The sequence below is a fragment of the Podarcis erhardii genome, assembly GCF_964252035.2.
Source record: "Podarcis erhardii genome assembly, chromosome: 5".
In the NCBI taxonomy this organism is placed as follows: Eukaryota; Metazoa; Chordata; class Lepidosauria; order Squamata; family Lacertidae; genus Podarcis; species Podarcis erhardii.
In genome coordinates this window covers 95,632,319-95,651,615 of record NC_138509.1, presented here as the reverse complement: position 1 = coordinate 95,651,615, position 19,297 = coordinate 95,632,319, and the positions used below count along the sequence as shown (strand labels likewise).

Sequence of the window (19,297 nt, the reverse complement as noted above, 5' to 3'; positions counted from 1 at the left end):
GTGTTCACAGACCCTTCAAACTCCGGAATCGGGGCTGTATTATGCCAGCCAGGACCAGAGGGAGACCTGCATCCAATTGCCTACATAAGCAAAAAGTTACTGCCTAGAGAAAAGCACCTCTCGACAGTGGAGAAAGAATGCTTGGCAATTGTGTGGGCCCTTCAAAGATTGAAGCCGTATATCTGGGGACGAGGCTTTGTGTTATGTACAGACCACTCACTGTTGATATGGCTGCGATCGATGAAGAGTAATAGTAGGTTGCTGTGGTGGGTCCTATTACTACAAGACTTCAATTTTACCATCAAAAGTGTGAACGGATCCTTGAACATTGTAGCAGATGCCTTATCACAAAAACCAGAGAGTGAAGGATGAACAGAGACAATCAACAATTTACTTGTTTATGTATGTATATATAGAAACAAAACAAAACAAAACAAAACTGTTTGATCAGGAGTGTAACTTTAAGAAGTTAACTCTCCTGAATCGAAACTTCTTAAGAGGGGAGGTATGTGACATTAACATATGAGAGTGCTGGAGGTGAAATAGTTAAACAGGTTACCCAATCAGAACCCAGGGAGGTGGAGTCAGAAGGACTATAAAACTAGCTCTGGGAGGGGCAAAGAGGGGGAGTTCGTTGGGAGTTGGATGGTTGGAGTGGGAGTGAATTGGGATAGTCTGTGGGTAGGTTGAGTTAGTGTAGCGAAATAAGCCGAGTCAGGAACAGTTAGGAGCTAGGAAGACAAGTAAATATCTGAGAGGTGGTTTAGTGAGTGAGAGCAGGTAGTGGAAGTTATGGGTCTGGACAGGCACCCCATGATTGTAATTGACTGAGACCGTTTATGAAAACACATGCTTGTTAAACTGTAATGAATAAACAGAATGGTTTATTAAGTAACAATGACAAAATTATGTAATATATGTTATTAAAAGGATAGCTGTATGGAGAGGATGGGAAGTTTTATGTTCATAAAGAAAATACATAGCCAAAATTTAATGTAACTTTGTTAATCAATGATATGTTTATTTGACTGAAGAAGACGATTATGATTTCATGCTGTATATAGGTATAAATGAATAATAAAGCAAAATTTTAAAACAAAGAGGGGGAAAAGAACAGTGATCTTGTACATTTTCTCCAATGAATTTGGATTTTGCTGGCCTGAGGATAATCCAGTAAATGGTGAAAAAACCTCCCCCAAATTACTGCATTTTGGACAGCAGATGCTTTGCACTGGCGGTGGGAGGTTTTCTGGAAGATGAACCAGACTTTCACTACTACACTCCTTTTGACTGTATGCCCCCTGGTTCCCACTGTGCCCATTTGTGTTCCAGAGAAACTTGTGGCAAAATTTGTGCTCTTTTCTTCTTCTTCTTTGGATGGGATTTCCATGTTCTGAAGGAATACTACTTGATTCTGATAATTTCTTCGACGTTGCTTGTTAAGCATGCTGGGATCTTCTTAGCCCCGGTGGTACATTTGCTGATCTGTGGTATACATTTTATCTGAGCACCTAATATTGCAGTTTAAAAATAACTCCCTAGCATTCTGAACATATGCCAAATCAGACCATTGTTCCATCTAGCTCAGTCTTATCTACATTGACTGGCTGTGGCTATCCAGAACTTCAGATGAGACTGTCTCCTAGTTGTACCCGGAGATGCCATGGATAGGACACAGTACTATTTTTCTAGAAAAACAGGTGCCAGAACTCACCGCAAACTCCTCCTCCCTCCTCCTCCTCCTTTCTTCTTTAGAGAACATGTTGAGCCCAACCTTGAGATGCTGGGTCTTTTTCATGTACAATTCACGTCCTACCACTGCGCAACAGCCATTTCTCTTTCTTGGGCAGCAGCTGCCACTTTTTAAAAAATAAAATTTTTAAAATTTTATTTTCGATTTTGACAATGTGATAATAAATAAGAATAAAAATGTGCACCCTACCCCCGAGACCATTCCATTATAACTATCCAACCTCCCCAAATTTCAACACCTCTTGTGATAGTTTGACCCCTTTCTGTTTTAGCAGCACAAATTCTGCAAACACGTTCCGTATTTCCTGTATATTCCCCGTTTTACCTTAATAGCATGTGTTAATTTATCATTAATAGCTATATTAAGGGCTATTGCCATGAGGTCGTAGCTGAGGGCTTCCCATGGGCATTTGCATCGGGCCTGTTCCATATGCAATTTTATTTCATGAATGTATGGTACATAGAATCATAGAATCATAGAATCATAGAGTTGGAAGAGACCACAAGGGCCATCGAGTCCAACCCCCTGCCAAGCAGGAAACACCATCAGAGCACTCCTGACATATGGTTGTCAAGCCTCTGCTTAAAGACCTCCAAAGGAGGAGACTCCACCACACTCCTTGGCAGCAAATTCCACTGTCGAACAGCTCTTACTGTCAGGAAGTTCTTCCTAATGTTTAGGTGGAATCTTTTTTCTTGTAGTTTGGAACCATTGCTCCGTGTCCGCTTCTCTGGAGCAGCAGAAAACAACCTTTCTCCCTCCTCTATGTGACATCCTTTTATATATTTGAACATGGCTATCATATCACCCCTTAACCTCCTCTTCTCCAGGCTAAACATGCCCAGCTCCCTTAGCCGTTCCTCATAAGGCATCGTTTCCAGGCCTTTGACCATTTTGGTTGCCCTCCTCGGGACACGTTCCAGTTTGTCAGTGTCCTCCTTGAACTGTGGTGCCCAGAACTGGACACAGTACTCCAGGTGAGGTCTGACCAGAGCAGAATACAGTGGCACTATTACTTCCCTTGATCTAGATGCAATACTCCTATTGATGCAGCCCAGAATTGCATTGGCTTTTTTAGCTGCTGCTCCTAGATCCTTTTCACATGTACTGCTCTCAAGCCAGGTGTCACCCATCTTGTATTTGTGCCTCTCATTTTTTTTTGCCCAAGTGCAATACTTTACATTTCTCCCTGTTAAAATTCATATTGTTTGTTTTGGCCCAGTTCTCTAATATGTCAAGGTCGTTTTGAAGTGTCATCCTGTCCTCTGGGGTGTTAGCCACCCCTCCCAGTTTGGTGTCATCTGCAAATTTGATCAGGATGCCCTTGAGTCCATCATCCAAGTTGTTGATAAAGATGTTGAATAAGACCGGGCCCAAGACAGAACCCTGTGGCACCCCACTAGTCACTCTTCTCCAGGATGAAGAGGAACCATTGATGAGCACCCTTTGGGTTCGGTCAGTCAGCCAGTTACAAATCCACTGAGTGGTAGCATAGTCAAGCCCGCATTTTACCAGCTTCTTTACAAGAATATCATGGGGCACCTTGTCAAATGCCTTGCTGAAATCAAGGTAGGCTACATCCACTGCGTTCCCTTCATCTACCAGGCTTGTAATTCTGTCAAAAAACGAGATCAGGTTAGTCTGACATGACTTATTTTTCAGAAATCCATGCTGACTATTGGTGATCACAGTATTCCTTTCTAGGTGCTCACAGACTGTTTGCTTAATGATCTGCTCCAGAATCTTCCCTGGTATTGATGTCAGACTGACTGGGCGGTAATTATTTGGGTCCTCTCTTTCCCCCTTTTTGAAAATAGGGACAACATTTGCCCTCCTCCAGTCTGCCGGGACTTCGCCTGTTCTCCAGGAATTCTCAAAGATGGCTGCCAGAGGCTCTGAGATCACATCTGCCAGTTCTTTTAATACTCTTGGATGCAGTTTATCTGCCCCTGGAGACTTGAATACATCTAAACTAGCCAAGTATTCTTGTACTATCTCCTTAGTTATTCTGGGCTGTGTTTCCTCTGCTGAATCATTTGCTCCAAATTCTTCAGGTCGGGCATTGTTTTCTTTATTGGAGAAGACTGAGGCAAAGAAGGCATTGCGGAGTTCAGCCCTTTCTGTGTCCCCTGTTTGCATTTCACCATCTTCTCCTCTAAGTGACCCCACTGTTTCATTGTTCTTCCTTTTGCTACGAACATACCCATAAAAGCCTTTTTTGTTGCTTTTAACCTCTCTAGCAAGCCTGAGTTCATTCTGTGCTTTAGCTTTTCTGACTTTGTGTCTACACGTGCTGGCTATTTGTTTGAATTCCTCTTTGGTGGTTTCCCCCCTTTTCCATTTTTTGTACACATCCTTTTTTAATGTTAACTCAGTTATCTTTTCCCAATGTTTCCAGCACAAATCAGTCGTACACTGGCCAAAATTCTAATTGCAATTCATATTAATCAGACTTCCTGTCATCTGAGTGACACATGTAAGAATGTTTATAGTGTTTCTAGCACATGACTTGGGATCATAGTCCAAGGTTACTTGGATATGATGTCAGAACATTTGTTGCTTATTCCTTTTTAATAAGAGAGTATATAAAGCGAGAGAAATGTTGATTTCTCTGAGGAAATCAAGATCTTCTTAGAGAAAGAGTGTTGAACTTAACCAGGAATCCTAAAAAGTCTCAAGGAGAAAGAGAAAGCAAGAGAAGGATGGAAACAGGGGCATTTTTTATTGTTCTGCTGGTGGTTCTTCTGATTCTGCACTTTCTGAAACAGCTCTGGTCAAATAGGCACTATCCTCCTGGACCTCTCCAGCTTCCTCTCATTGGAGGCGTGTGGCGGATTGGGGTGAAGCTTCGTGATGATACTTTTATTAAGGTACTTATTTTTAACTCAGTCTAATATGAACAATTGTTTTACCTATTTCCCTTAACAACTATGATATTTAATAAATTCAGTGAACTAGGTACTCTGAAGTTGTTCATTCCAGGCACTGCTGCTGTGTTACGTACAAGGGCATTAAAACCATACGAAAGTTGAAAATGTGCATTCAGAAATTACCAATTGTTCTAAGGTCTAAAAAACATAATAAATATTGATAATTAAACAAGGTAAACACACATGTTGTTGTTGTTTAGTCATTTAGTCGTGACCGACCCCATGGACCAGAGCACGCCAGGCACTCCTGTCTTCCACTGCCTCCCGCAATTTGGTCAAACTCATGCTGGTACCTCCGAGAACACTGTCCAACCATCTCATCCTCTGTCGTCCCCTTCTCCTTGTGCCCTCCATCTTTCCCAACATCAGGGTCTTTTCCAGGGAGTCTTCTCTTCTCATGAGGTGGCCAAAGTATTGGAGCCTCAGCTTCAGGATCTGTCCTTCCAGTGAGCACTCAGGGATGATTTCCTTCAGAATGGAGAGGTTTGATCTTCTTGCAGTCCATGGGACTCTCAAGAGTCTCCTCCAGCACCATAATTCAAAAGCATCAATTCTTCGGCGATCAGCTTTCTTTATGGTCCAGCTCTCACTTTCACACATCACTACAGGGAAAACCATAGCTTTAACTATACGGACCTTTGTTGGCAAGGTGATGTCTCTGGTTTTTAAGATGCTGTCTAGGTTTGTCATTGCTTCTCTCCCAAGAAGCAGGCGTCTTTTAATTTTGTGACTGCTGTCACCATCTGCAGTGATCATGGAGCCCAAGAAAGTAAAATCTCTCACTGCCTCCATTTCTTCCCCTTCTATTTGCCAGGAGGTGATGGGCCCAGTGGCCATGATCTTCATTTTTTTGAAGTTGAGCTTCAGACCATATTTTGCGCTCTCCTCTTTCATCCTCACTTTCTACTATTAAGGCTGTGTCATCTGCATATCTGAGGTTGTTGATATTTCTTCCGGCAATCTTAATTCCGGTTTGGGATTCATCCAGTCCAGCCTTTCACATGATGAATTCTGCATATAAGTTAAATAAGCAGGGAGGCAACTCCTTTCCCAATTTTGAAACCAATCAGTTGTTCCATATCCAGTTCTAACTGTAGCTTCTTGTCCCACATAGAGATTTCTCAGGAGACAGATGAGGTGATCAGGCACTCCCATTTCTTTAAGAACTTGCCATAGTTTGCTGTGATCAACACAGTCAAAGGTTTTTGCATAGTCAATGAAGCAGAAGTATATGTCTTTCTGGAACTCTCTAGTATGCCAGCTGGTCTTCTCCAATCCTCTGGCCACTGCTGAGGCATATTGAGTGTAGCACCTTAACAGCATCATATTTTAAAGCACACATACGTAAGTATATAAACCACATGTCTAAAATAGTACAGGAGAGCAATCCAAAAGTCATTTTGGCTCTCCTAAAGATTCTCAGTATTTCCTCTACCTCCTTAATCCCCCTTGTCTGAGAACACGTAGGCAGATAGCAGTCAAGGGAAGTTCCTGAAGGGATTCCTGTCCTAGATCAATGAATTTCCTTTGTATTAATTGTCATTGTTTGCCCAGATGCTCTGCATTGAGGGATGTCTGATGGGCATGTTGATTGTCTTATCAAATACTAATACTAATAGGGATGCCATGCGTGAGTGGCAGCTCATACGGATGCCGCAAGCAGCGCCCATACTAACTGCTTGCGTGCCCTTCGCCGATCCACAGCTGGGGGGAGGCAGTGGCCCATCTTGACACCCTCCCAGGGTGGCACCCAGGGCGACCTGACCCCTCTGCCCCCCTCTTCATACGCCACTGTGTATACTGTTACATGTTATGTGCTTCCTTGGCATATGTTTATAACCAACCAAAGAATTAACATGAAAAATCTTTACCTCCATTCTTTCAAATCTTCTAGAGCCATCACTTCTGGTGTATATGAACATTATATATAAAAAGAAACCCCACAGCACTGACCACAGACACATAAGAAAATGCATTTTAAAAAGAGTGAGCACAAAGATCACTCTGCATTTATTCGTGCCAACACTTCAACAGATACAGACCTGCATATGCTATTCAAGATGTTAAGCCTGGAAAAGTATTCATCTTCTTCATTGGAAATACAAACACTTAAAAAAAAAGCAATTCAAAGACTAATACAGCAAATTGCATCTCTGCAGTAAATGCTAATTTCCAGGTAATACTCCCAGCAAGAGCAAAAGGCCAGGTCTGTGAAATCAGCATCAGAGAGTCATTTGAAAGCACCAGCTGCAGCTGTGAGACTAATGGCACTGAGACAGGAAGGGTGCACAGGCTGATCCTGCTACCACTTACTAGTCAACACTTCTCATAGAGAAAATGCAACAACATTTTGGCATGTGTATTTTCCTGATCTCACCTAGCTCCCCATGCTGTAATTATCCTACTTTATATGTTTTCGTGCTTTTCATTATTAATCAGATTCTTGTCCTTTTATATTAGTTTCTAGATTATTATTATGTGTGTTGTTTGTATCTGCAGGATGAAGGATGCTTAAATCTGAAAGACACCACACAAAACAAGCAGCTGAGCTGATGAAATAGTTTATTTCAATATACTCTGGAGCTTGTCCTCCCACTCTTCCCATGTGTGATGCAACATGGCCCAGAATGCCATGCACTTCTCCTCTTCCAACAGATGAATGGACACCAAGTTCACTTGGCAGTGTAGCAGGAGATCATTATCTATTCCCAGGAAAGCCATGGGATTTAGTAGCTCATATGTAGCCAGGGAAGACACGAGACAATATATAATTTGTTTGTTTGCTTGTTTAATACATTTATAAGCCAAATTACTCAGACAGGTATTTCTTAATTCCTTCCCACTTAATTCCATCCTCTTCTTAATTCCTTACCACAACTTTGGGTAACCTTACCCAAAAATTTCAATGTGCGGGGGTGACAAAAGAAATTCTGCACCAGGTAACACCTGACCTTGATACACCTCTGCTGTTGTGACCCACCGTGGGTCATAAACCTGACCCAGTGCTCTAGCCAAGCTTATACCAACTCGATGCCCTCCAGACTACAATGCCCATCTCCCCCAACCAGCGTGGCCAATGGTCAGGGATGATGGGAGTTGCAGTTCAACACTATCTGGTGGGCTCCAGTTTCCACATCCCTGCACAAAATGTTTTTATGGTGATGATGAAGAAGCCTCTGGCAATGGCTGGCTCATCTACTTGCCTGTCACCAGATGGCTGGAGACTATGAAGTGCCTCTCTGCCACTCTGATCCCATGCAGAGAAAACACGGGCAGGAGGGAGTAAAACAAATGGGTTGGAATGAAGGAAGGAACGAAAGAAAGAAAAGGAGATGCTGGCAAGAGAAGAAAATATAGTGAGATGCTTAAGAGGCGAGGAAGGCTGAAGCTCACATATTAGGTTGTATCTGAACGTAGCATTCCTCTTCTCTCTTTTGACCCAAATGGTAGATGGCAAAGCAATATGGAAACATTTACACCCTTTGGGCAGGATATCAACCCTTCATAATACTGTCTGGATTCCAAGCAGTGAAAGAAGCGCTCATTGACCACTCTGAAGAATTTGAAGACCGACCACAGACTCCTTTCCTTATGGCTATAGCAAAAGGAAAAGGTAAGTAGTGAAGAATGAGAATTTCTGCTGGTACGTTCCCTGAAGAAAACATTTAAGTGGCTGTCTGGAAAAAGAGAACAAAGGTTTTCTATTACTGTTGTACTGAACAGGAAATAGGGGTTCTATGCAGTGCCAGTTCTTATCAGAGAAGACCCACTAAAATTAATGGGCATGGCTAATGTGGGTTTATTAATTTCCATTAGTCTACTCTAACAAGTGCTTTATGGAAGTCAGAATTGTACTGCACTGTGGTTAGACTGAACTGCAGGTAGAAGCTTGTTTCCTGTTGCAGCTTCTACTGCAGGTAGAAGCTTGTTTCCTGTTGCAGTTTCCTGTTGCAACTTTACTGCATTGACTGTCCTGGCCCTCAGCGCTGGATGAAGGCCTTGAACTCTCTGCTTTTTCTGCTGAAGGCTTTGATGCCTACATCAGATCAGAACATTGCCAAGACACAGCTTACAAGGTGGAATAGGTACATATGAATAGGTAATAGACACACAGATAAATGCTAGCTAAGAAGCTAAGAAGCAAGTGGGCACTCCTTCAAATGGGTTGGGCCTGCAAGGTTTGTTCATACCTGGCACCTCTATGTCCTTAATGAAGGAGACAGTGTTGGTTCCAGCTTGGCACCCAATTTAGTCTTAGTCACCTCCTCAGAATGGAGAGGCTACTCACTGGCATTTCTATTTTGCACAGTGGTTCTGATCCTCTCTCCAGGTCAGTTCCATAGAATAGAACTGGGTGCTTGTATTTCAATCCCTTGGCAGTTATGCTCTGGTTTGTCACAGTTTACCCTTTGGTCCCCAATTCGGTTTAACTTCTGCATGAAGCCTTTGGCAGCAGTGATTAGCAGATTTGGGGCAAGATGTCGTTAACACCCTGATGATGCTCAACTCTATTGCTCTATTGCTTTGTAACATTTGAATCGGGAGAGCCCATGCAAGATCTGGATGGGCTGGATAAGGTGGTGGGTTAAATGAGGGCCATTAAAGTGAGTCTGGATCCTGGCATGTTAGGTGGGTGGTTCTTGAGTCTAGATAATTGGTCAGTTGCCTGCTATGGATAGGGCTGTACTTCACCTGAGAGAACCAGCACATAGTCTAGAAGTGCTTCTGGATCCATCTTTGTTGCTCCAGGCCCAGGTGACCTCACGGCCTTCTACCACCTTCATCAGGCAAGGCAGCTTTGGCTAGTAAGACAGCTAAGGTGGTTTCTGGACGAGGTTTGGCAACCTCCAGGCTAGATTATTGCAATGTGCTGTATTTGGGGCTGCCCTTGAGGTTAGTCAGGGTGAAAAATGAAGTGGATCAATTGTTCATGTGGGCAGGATATAGCCAACATTTTAGCCACTGTTGAAAGAATTCCACTGGCTGCCAATTAGCTACTGGGATAAGTTCAAGGAGGTGGTTTTGGTGTAGAAAGGCCTATACAACTTGGGTTCAAGATGCCTGCAAGATCATCTCATTCCCTTTATACATCGTCAATCACTGTACTCCGCAGGTGACGGTCTTCTGAAGATACCGTCTTATTAAGAGTCTAGGGTTGCCATATTTGGAAGAGCCAAAAAGAGGACACATTTGCCAACTTCTACTTTTAACTATGGATCAGACTTTTAACCCAACATATGGCAAGCCTAGCTTAGGCATCCTCCAGTAAACTTTGTATTGATAATTCATAATGATTTGTGCTCAATTCTTTCAAGGGTGTTATATCCAACTCCATTTTCAATTTTGCCTGCAAATAATTTGAGGTTGTCATACTGGTTAATTTCCATTCAGTCATATGGCTTACCTTCCTGCTGAAAACCACAAATGCACAAACTTATTATGGTATTGTCCTGCTTTCCCTGTTATATAGCTTCCCCACACAGTAATAATGTGGTAGCATTCAGGAAGCATCACAGAACTAACAAAGCAGAATAAATTGACCATCAATGCACTACTGTCATGTCAAGAATATGCTGCAGAATACATCCTCAATAAAATACCAGTCTGGCTTGGCCAGTAGAAAAATAACTTGTTGACATCACACATCAGCCAAATTATATCTTTAAAAATAGTGTGGAAAACTTAGCTGAATTGGGGTTGTGACTGAAAATAACAGCAGGTGTTTCCCGCTATGAGAAAAATCATGTGATATCTGCAGGTTCAGTCTTTATGGCAGAAATTGGCAGAGCTGTCCAGAGATCTCTCATTTTATTCAGGACCTTCTGGGACCACCTGATTTCTGTTCTATTATCCAACAAATAACCAAAACATTTGGGTGAATCCTAATAATTTTCTGAATGATGACAGGAAATAGAAAGTGAGATTCTGTTAGGCATTGTGTGAAGCAAATAGTGCTGGCCTATATTGCAGAGATACAGTGGTGCCTCACAAGACGAAAAGAATCCGTTCCCCGAGTCACTTCGTCTAGCGGTTTTTTCGTCTTGCGAAGCAACCCTATTAGCGGATTAGCGCTATTAGCGGCTATTAGCGGCTATTAGCGGCTTAGCGGCTTAGAAAAAGGGGGGAAAGTGAAAACAAATCTAAAGACGTCTTGCGAAGCAAGCCCATAGGGAAATTCGTCTTGCGAAGTGCCTTGAAAACAGAAAACCCTTTCGTCTAGCGGGTTTTTCGTCTTGCGAGGCATTTGTCTTGTGGGGCACCACTGTACCTGCAAAATACACTGAGACAGACTTCCCATTGTCCTGTAATTGTAATCTTAAGATACTGATTAGCTTGCACACTCAAGGGCATGAACTTCAGTAAACAAAGTTTCTTCTTGGCTGGTAACTTAATTGTATCATTAATTTCTGTAAGGAAGAATTTCTCATTGATTTTCCATAGGTATTCCATTTTCCAATGGTCACACCTGGAGGCAACAGAGACGCTTTGGTGTAGTTACTATGCGGAAGCTGGGACTGGGGAAGAAAGGTATGGAGCAGCAAATAGCAGAGGAGGCCCATCAGCTCGAGGAGATTTTTGCACGTTCAAAGGGTATGTGATGAGGGGTGATGGTGCTGAGCTGGCATATGAAGATATATTTGTGTACTACCTCTGTCCATTTTAGAAAGAAATGTGATATGTTTTTCTTGGTTCCTAATGGAGATCACGGGTGGTGCTGTGGGTTAAACCACAGAGCCTAGGACTTGCTGATCAGAAGGTTGGCGGTTCGAATCCCCGCAGCGGGGTGAGCTCCTGTTGCTCGGTCCCAGCTCCTGTCAACCTAGCAGTTCAAAAGCACGTCAAAGTACAAATAGATAAATAGGTACCGCTCCGGCGGGAAGGTAAACGGCGTTTCCGTGCGCTGCTCTGGTTCACCAGAAGCGGCTTAGTCATGCTGGCAACATGACTCGGAAGCTGTATGCCAGCACCCTCAGACAATAAAGCGAGATGAGCGCCGCTATCCCAGAGTCAGCCACGACTGGACCTAATGGTCAGGGGTCCCTTTACCTTTACCTTTACTGGAGATCCCAGCAATTCTCTTGGCCACCATGAAATCCCACTCTCAGTATGAACAGGAGCATTAGTATGACTTTATTTTGCAGGAGAACCACTTGACCCCTCCTTGCCCATCACTAATTCAGTCTCCAACGTGATATGTGCTGTGGCTTTTGGGCACCGGTTTGCTCTTGAAGATGAAAGGTTCCAGAAGCTGATAGAAGCCATGAATTTCTCCCTAAAATTTATAGGAAGCTTTGTTCATGCCGTGAGTAGTCATTTTCATTCCTGCTGATTCAGAGAAGTCACCCAGGGGCTTTATATTTCCCATTCAGCATTCTGGATTCCATTATGATAGAGCATAGAGTGTTGGAGAAGTGAGATGAGGTTTAAATCTAATCTGAGATAAGAGATCTATTTTACAGCCTAATCAATTTCTTACCATGAATATAAAAGAGAGAGTAATGAAACTAGGCCCACAAGTTGGGAATCTTTGGAGGAAAGACAGGCTAGAAATGGAACAATGGCCTTCAGAACAAGTCATCTACAGCCCACATAAATGAGCAAAGGTGAACAAAATAATTTTCTCAGGAAGAGAATTACACTATGACATAGCGTGGGTGGAGCCAGGCAGCCTGTGGCCCTGGACGTGACCAGATGCTCCTATGACAGGCTCCCTCATGATGTTGGAGCCATGGCGAGGTAAGACATCAGATGATTTCCCCTCTTTCCTTTCTCTTTCTTAACTGTAATGTGTTTCTCTGTCCCCTTTTCTTCTGCTGGCTGCAACGAGCCACCAAATGGCAAACTTTAACACTTTTCCTTCCCATTCTGCTGTGCTCCACATCCCTCTCTCACCGGCTTCTGTTAAAATAAGATTTTTTTTTACCTGCCAAAGAAAATCTCAAGCGGAACTGTGTTGAGAGGCGTGCTTTGCCTCCCTCCTCCTGATCAATTTCACCCAGAGCCTTGTCAAATTCACCACATTCTGCTTTAAATGTCCCATTCAAACCTCCGTATGCAGAAATGAATTAGCCAGTGCCTCCCCCTTCTCTCTCTCCTGCCTCTTCCTTGCCTCCTCCTTCTCATTATTCTGAGATCTCTTGGCTAGCATTTATTTATATGGGGATCGGCTCTTTTCTGCACCCTCTCACCTCAGATTGCCATGATGCAAACCCAGGATATGTATTTGTCTTGTTTAATATTATTTGTTATTGGGAACAAAGTTCTTGTAAGGAAAGGCAATGGAAGAGACCCACCCAACCTCTGAAGTGTTTGCTAGAGAGGTTTATTCAGAAAATGTAAGTAATTTATCTTTCATGAGAAAACAAGGAAAGAGGAAAAGCTCTCTTGTTAAAGGTTTAATAATAATAATAATAATAATAATTTATTATTTATACCCCACCCATCTGGCTCAGTTTCCCCAGCCACTCTGGGCGGCTTCCACAAAGACAAAAAAAACACTAAGATGTCACACATTAAAAATTTCCCTAAACAGGGCTGCCTTCAGATGTCTTTTAAAGATAAGATAGCTGCTTATTTCCTTCACATCTGAAGGGAGGGCATTCCACAGGGCAGGTGCCACTACTTAGAAGGCCCCCTGTCTGGTTCCCTGTAACCTCACTTCTCCCAGCAAGGGAACCGCCAGAAGGCCCTTGGCACTGGACCTCAGTGTCCGGGCCGAATGATGGAGGTGGAGACGCTCCTTCAGGTATACTGGACCAAGGCAGTATAGGGTTTTAAAGGGCAGCACCAACACTTTGAGGGACGCAGGTGGCGCTGTGGGTTAAACCACAGAGCCTAGGACTTGCTGATCAGAAGGTCGGCAGTTCGAATCCCTGCGATGGGGTGAGCTCCCATTGTTCGGTCCCAGCTCCTGCCAACCTAGCAGTTCAAAAGCACAAAGTGCAAGTAGATAAATAGGTACCGCTCCAGCGGGAAGGTAAACGGCCGTGTGCTGCTCTGGTTCACCAGAAGCGGCTTAGTCATGCTGGCCACATGACCCAGAAGCTGTCTGCAGACAAACGCCGGCTCCCTCGGCCAATAGAGCAAGATGAGCGCCACAACCCCAGAGTCGGCCACGACTGGACCTAATGGTCAGGGGTCCCTTTACCTTTACCTTTACCTTTACCTTTACCTTTACCTTTACCTTTACCAACACTTGGAATTGTGCTTGGAAACGTACTGGGAGCCAATGCAGAATTCTCAGGACCGGTTTTATGTGCTCCCGGTGGCTACTCCTAGTCACCAGTCTAGCTGCCACATTCTGGATTAATTGCAGTTTCCGGGTCACCTTCTAAGGTAGCCCCACGTAGAGCGCATTGCAGTAGACCAAGCAGGAGATAACTAGAGCACGCACCACTCTGGCGAGACAGTCCGCAGGCAGGTAGCGTCTCAGCCTGCATACGAGGTGGAGCAGGTAGACCACTGCCCTGGACATAGAATTAACCTGTGCCTCCACGGACAGCTGTGAGTTCAAAATGACTCCCAGGCTGCGCACCTGGTCCTTCAGGGGTGCAGTTGCTCCATTAAGGCCCTGGGAGTCCCCCCTACACGCCCGCCCCCTGTCCCCCAATAACAGTACTTCTGTCTTGTCACGATTCAACCTCAATCTGTTAGCCGCCATCCATCCTCCAACCGCCTCCAGGCACTCACACAGGACCTTCACCGCCTTCACTGGTTCTGATTTGAAAGAGAGGTAGAGCTGGGTATCATCTGCATACTGATGGACACCCAGTCCAAACCCCCTGATGATCTCTCCCAGCGGCTTCATATAGATGTTAAAAAGCATGGGGGAGAGGACGGAACCCTGAGGCAACCCACAAGTGAGAGCCCAGGGGTCTGAACACTCACCCCCCACCACCTTCTTGACACAGCCCAGGAGAAGGGAGCGGAACCACTGTATAACAGTGCCTCCAGCTCCCAGCCCCTCTAGACGGTCCAGAAGGATGTTATGATCAATGGTGTCCAAGGCCGCTGAGAGATCCAGCAGAACTAGGAAACAGTTCTCACTTTTGTTTGAATTTTTGAAGGAAGAGATGGACATTTCTTGACTGGGGAACTGGGGAATTTAATAAAAAATAAAATAATAAAATAAAATAAAATAAAAAATAATAATAATTAAAAAAAGAAAGATAAATTTTAAAACTGCATTGCAAGATTTGTAGAACTGCACATTTCAAAGGATGGCTGTGTTTCAATTTGCATATTTGGCAAATTCACTCTTAAATGTGAACTGACTTGAATGTCTCCCCATCTGTATTCTCCAGCCACCCCCACCTCCTAAGAAATGGCCTGGGATTGTGCCCAGTTTTGAATGAAGCCTGGGAGCTAGAAAAATACTTTGACCCTAGTTTTCTTTCACATATTCGGCTAGAGATATTTCCCAGAACCAGTCATTGCGAGATTCAAGAGAAGCTGCAGACTCCTACCTTCTTCTCAGTGAGACTCAAACTAATGTGCTAGTTCTGAAGAATAATTTGGGTCATGTTTTAAGTACTAATTCAAATGAATTGACTCATGAACTGCATGACTATGTTTCCTCATGGTAATGGCTATATTTCTGCTATTTTTCCTTTAGCTTTATGAAATTCTCCCATGGCTCATGAAACATCTCCCAGGACCCCACAAGAAGGCCCTGTCCTGCACAGAGATGGTGCTTTCATTTGCAAAGGAGGAGATAGAGAAGCATAAGGAGAATCAGTCTCTGCATGATCCACAAGATCTCATTGATTTCTATCTGCTTCAGATGGAGAAAGTAAGTATCTGCTTTGAAGCTGAATGCTGCTCATCCAAGGAATCATTATATTCCCTGTTATAAGTGAATGCTAATCTCTTCCAAGGACACCAATATTTTTTTTCCTGAATCTCAGTTGAAAATGACATTGAGTTACTTTTTCCCAGATTTATTGGATTATTATTTTTCTTATTGAGTTGTGCAAACCACTATTCTGAATATTTTTTTTATTATTAGGGTTGGGGGAAATGGAGATCAGTTGATGGATCCAACAGGGCAGTGGGCAAAAACGTTTGAAAACCCCTGTAAAACTCATGGGAACATACTCACCACTGAAATGTTGCCTGTGGTGCCCAAACAGTGAGAATGAAGAGTTTGGTTTTGATATCCCGCTTTATCACTCCCTGAAGGAGTCTCAAAGTGGCTAACAATCTCCTTTCCCTTCCTCCCCCACAAAAAGCACTCTGTGAGGTGAGTGAGGCTGAGAGACTTCAAAGAAGTGTGACTAGCCCAAGGTCACCCAGCAGCTGCATGTGGAGGAGCAGAGACGCGAACCCGGTTCCTCAGATTACGAGTCTATCGCTCTTAACCACTACACCACACTGGCTCTCAAAGAATGCCTAAATAGTATGAATAGCCAACTCACCAAGTGGACTGTGGCAGCTGTTTCATTACACATTAGAATGCATAGCAAGAGGATGCACTTTCACTTTCATCAGCAGGGGAGCAAACAAATTCTAAAGAAAATGTTCCTAAACTAAATATGACTTCAAACTCTTACCTCATTTATTCCTACACTAGAAAGGTCAAAATATTTTTTCATCTTGCCTCCGTGGAACAATCTTTGAATACACTATGGTGACTAAAGAATGGTTAAATATGTTTAGTGATAAGTAATGCACATTTTGAATACCTGCTGCCAGAGAGATTCTTTTGGATCCCTCATCCCCTGCCAGTGTTGGATTATTACCCCAACCCACAGATTCTCAAATGCAGCACCAGCAGCTACCGCTGTGTACACAGGAATGTGTGCATGGGTCTTTTGTCACAACCAGCTACGAAGCACAGGGCCGGCCCACCCATGAGGCAGTCTGAGGCAGCTGCCTTGGGCAGTGGAATGGCAACAGGAGGCATCCTAGCCAGCCACTAGTGGAGAAGTGGAGCGGTGGCAGCTTCCTGCAAGATTTCACCAAAAGCTTGCAAGATCCCACTGTCCTCACTGTTGTTGTTAGCCCATTGTGGCACTGCTGTGTGACCAAAATAAGGGAGGTGGCAGTGACAGCAGGGCAGTGGAGGTGGCACCTTCCTATGTCACCTCAGGTAGTGTAAGAAGACACCTCACCCCTCAGGAAGCATGTGTTGGTGGTATCCTAATAGGAGCAGGGGAAGTAAGATAAAATAAGTGCTGAAGGACAGATTGTAATGCATGTAAATGACATGACACTTTCCCCGTTTTCAAAATCAGAGCAAAAACGACCCAGAGTCCACCTATGATGAAGAAAACATGGCTTTTAGTATTTCCGGGCTCTTTGTAGCAGGGACATCCACAACCACCAGTTCTCTGAAATGGGCGCTTCTCCTCCTGGCAAGTCATCCAGATATCCAAGGTGAGAGAGGGAGACCTTCTTTTGATCTCTAGAGTGGACTGTAATTCTTGTGTCAATTAATTGTTATTGATTTTCCAAAAAATTTAGGAAATTGACAGCAAATTAATTCAAATGTACAACAAATTTAAAAGTTGATTATCTCCCACTCCCCATTCAAGATGTTAGCAGCAAAGGAACGAGAGAAAAGAAACAAGAACATACTTTCCCCATCCTTTCCTCAATTTCCACCGGCTGTGCCAATTCCTGCTTAGATTTTCATTTACCGTAACTATAACATTTCTTCAGTTATTTAATGTCAGGTGCTGGTGGTGGTTGTTCGTGAGTAACCAGGCGGGACTCCAACCTGTCTTTTACAGGTTTTATTGTGCAAACTATTTACAGTGCAGATCTAAAAAGTTCATGTCCATCTTACTCACTTGCAGAATCCGGGAGTGGCCCCTTCCAGCTTCTCCCCCAACTTAAGAGCTTTGGCATCCCCTCCCCTCCTTGCGTTTCACCCCTCTGCGCAAGCTGGGTGACGGAAGTAGCGTGTGTGCCTCCTGGCCAGCCGGGCTAAGTGAGGGGCTTGGGCTCTCAGCAGCATCCTTGAGCCCTTTCCTCTCTTGGCTGGACCCTTCCCTCTCTTCTCCGCTGGAGGTGTGCCCCCCCCCACCTGTGGACAAGGAACTGCTCCTCAGAAGCTTGGCGGCTCCCTGTATCCCAGCGGCGCCCCTGCCTAATCCTAACCCTCCCCTGTTCCGATGGCAGTCCCCTGACATTTAAGTTGAGTTATTCTTTCTTTATATAATCATCAATCATAGTTTCAAATCATATTTCCTCCAATGCAACTTATTTGTCTTCGTTTATGCGTTCTCAACACTCTGAATAATAATGGTAATTATATAATCTTCTTTAACTCAAGCATTCTCTTCAAACTGCACAGTCCTCAGAAGCATTCATGAAGACTCCTTGTTTTCCTTGTTATGCTGTTCCTTTAAGCAAAAACACCCCAACAACTTGACAATATCCATTTTCCCAGACTGAATCTTCCTGCTACTGCTCTGCCCCCCTTAACACTATCCCTACTAAGTACTGGAGGAGGGTGAATCTTATACCTATGAAACTTTAAAATGTTATCCTTAATATACCCCCTCCCAATATTCAGCCAGGACCATACATATCCCCTTCTCTCTTTCACGTTACCAGATTCATTCTTCCTTACGAAGCACATTCAGTTTTTATAATGCATCAACAACATGAAATTCAGGGTTACTTCTTCCTTTCTCTCTGAATGCTTTGGATGTTGAGAGAACATTCTCATGGATTATGTATGTTTTAATAGATTATGTCTGAATAGGATGAGAGTGTTGGAGATACGTGCAAATGTGTATGTGAATCCGGTCTTGGGTGTCTGATTTTCGTTGTTGTGTATACTGTGTATATACGGACAATGACAATAAATTTATCTAATCTAATCTAATCTAATCTAATCTAATCTAATCTAATGCCATACCAAGAACCAGAGGCGTAGCAAGGTCAGGAGGTAACTGGTGCACAATTTTTTTTGTCAACCCCCCCAACATTGAAATTGAAATCTGTCAATGAGAGCCACCACCCCCAAGAAAGCCGGACACCCCTACGCATGAGGCAGCTCCCTATGTTACCAAAAGCAATGCCTCAGCCACAGACTAGCCCATAGGGTCATCTAGTCCAACCCCTGCAATGCAAGAATCTCAACTAAAGCATCCATGACAGATGGACATCCAGCCTCTGCTTATAAACCTCCAAGGAAGGAGAGTCCACCATTTCCTGAGGGAGACTGTTAGACAAACAGCTCTTGCTGTCAGAAAGTCCTTCCTGATGTTTAGTGGAATCTCTTTTCTTGTAACTTGAAACCATGGGTTCGAGTCCTACCCTCAGGAGCAGGAGAAAACAAGCTTGCTCCATCTTCCATGTGATGGCCCTTAAAGTACAGTGGTACCTTGGGTTAAGAACTTAATTCGTTCTGGAGGTCTGTTCTTAACCTGAAACTGTTCTTAACCTGAGGTACCACTTTAGCTAATGGGGCCTCCAGCTGCTGCCGTGTTGCCACCGCCACCCGATTTCTGTTCACATCCTGAAGCAAAGTTCTTAACCTGAGGTACTATTTCTGGGTTAGCAGAATCTGTAACCTGAAGTGTCTGTAACCTGAAGCATCTGTAACCCGAGGTTCCACTGTATTTGAAGATGGCTATCATCTCTCCTCTCCTCTTCTCTA

At 43.7% G+C, this 19,297-nt stretch overlaps 1 protein-coding gene and 1 long non-coding RNA gene across 4 annotated transcripts in view; both read left to right on the top strand.

The window, feature by feature from the left end:
* Positions 1-19,297, top strand: part of LOC309342207 (cytochrome P450 2J5-like) — a 64,157-nt gene that overhangs the window by 29,285 nt on the left and 15,575 nt on the right. The window contains exons 1-6 of one of the 2 annotated variants that reach the window (XM_081862597.1): positions 4,220-4,623; positions 8,134-8,296; positions 11,125-11,274; positions 11,826-11,986; positions 15,299-15,475; positions 16,920-17,061. In XM_081862597.1, coding sequence (XP_081718723.1) covers positions 4,456-4,623; positions 8,134-8,296; positions 11,125-11,274; positions 11,826-11,986; positions 15,299-15,475; positions 16,920-17,061 — 961 coding nt within the window. In that variant the 5' untranslated portion in view covers positions 4,220-4,455. Of the gene's footprint in view, positions 1-4,219; positions 4,624-8,133; positions 8,297-11,124; positions 11,275-11,825; positions 11,987-15,298; positions 15,476-16,919; positions 17,062-19,297 lie in introns of those variants that run through there. The other variant, XM_081862598.1, reaches the window with a different exon arrangement.
* On the top strand, positions 6,329-8,087 carry LOC309342455. 2 transcript variants are annotated; one of them, XR_014156832.1, is made up of 2 exons: positions 6,329-6,859; positions 7,183-8,087. It is a non-coding gene; the product is annotated as an uncharacterized lncRNA (long non-coding RNA). The 2 variants fall into 2 exon arrangements; XR_014156833.1 differs by lacking the exon at positions 6,329-6,859 and adding an exon at positions 6,868-7,075.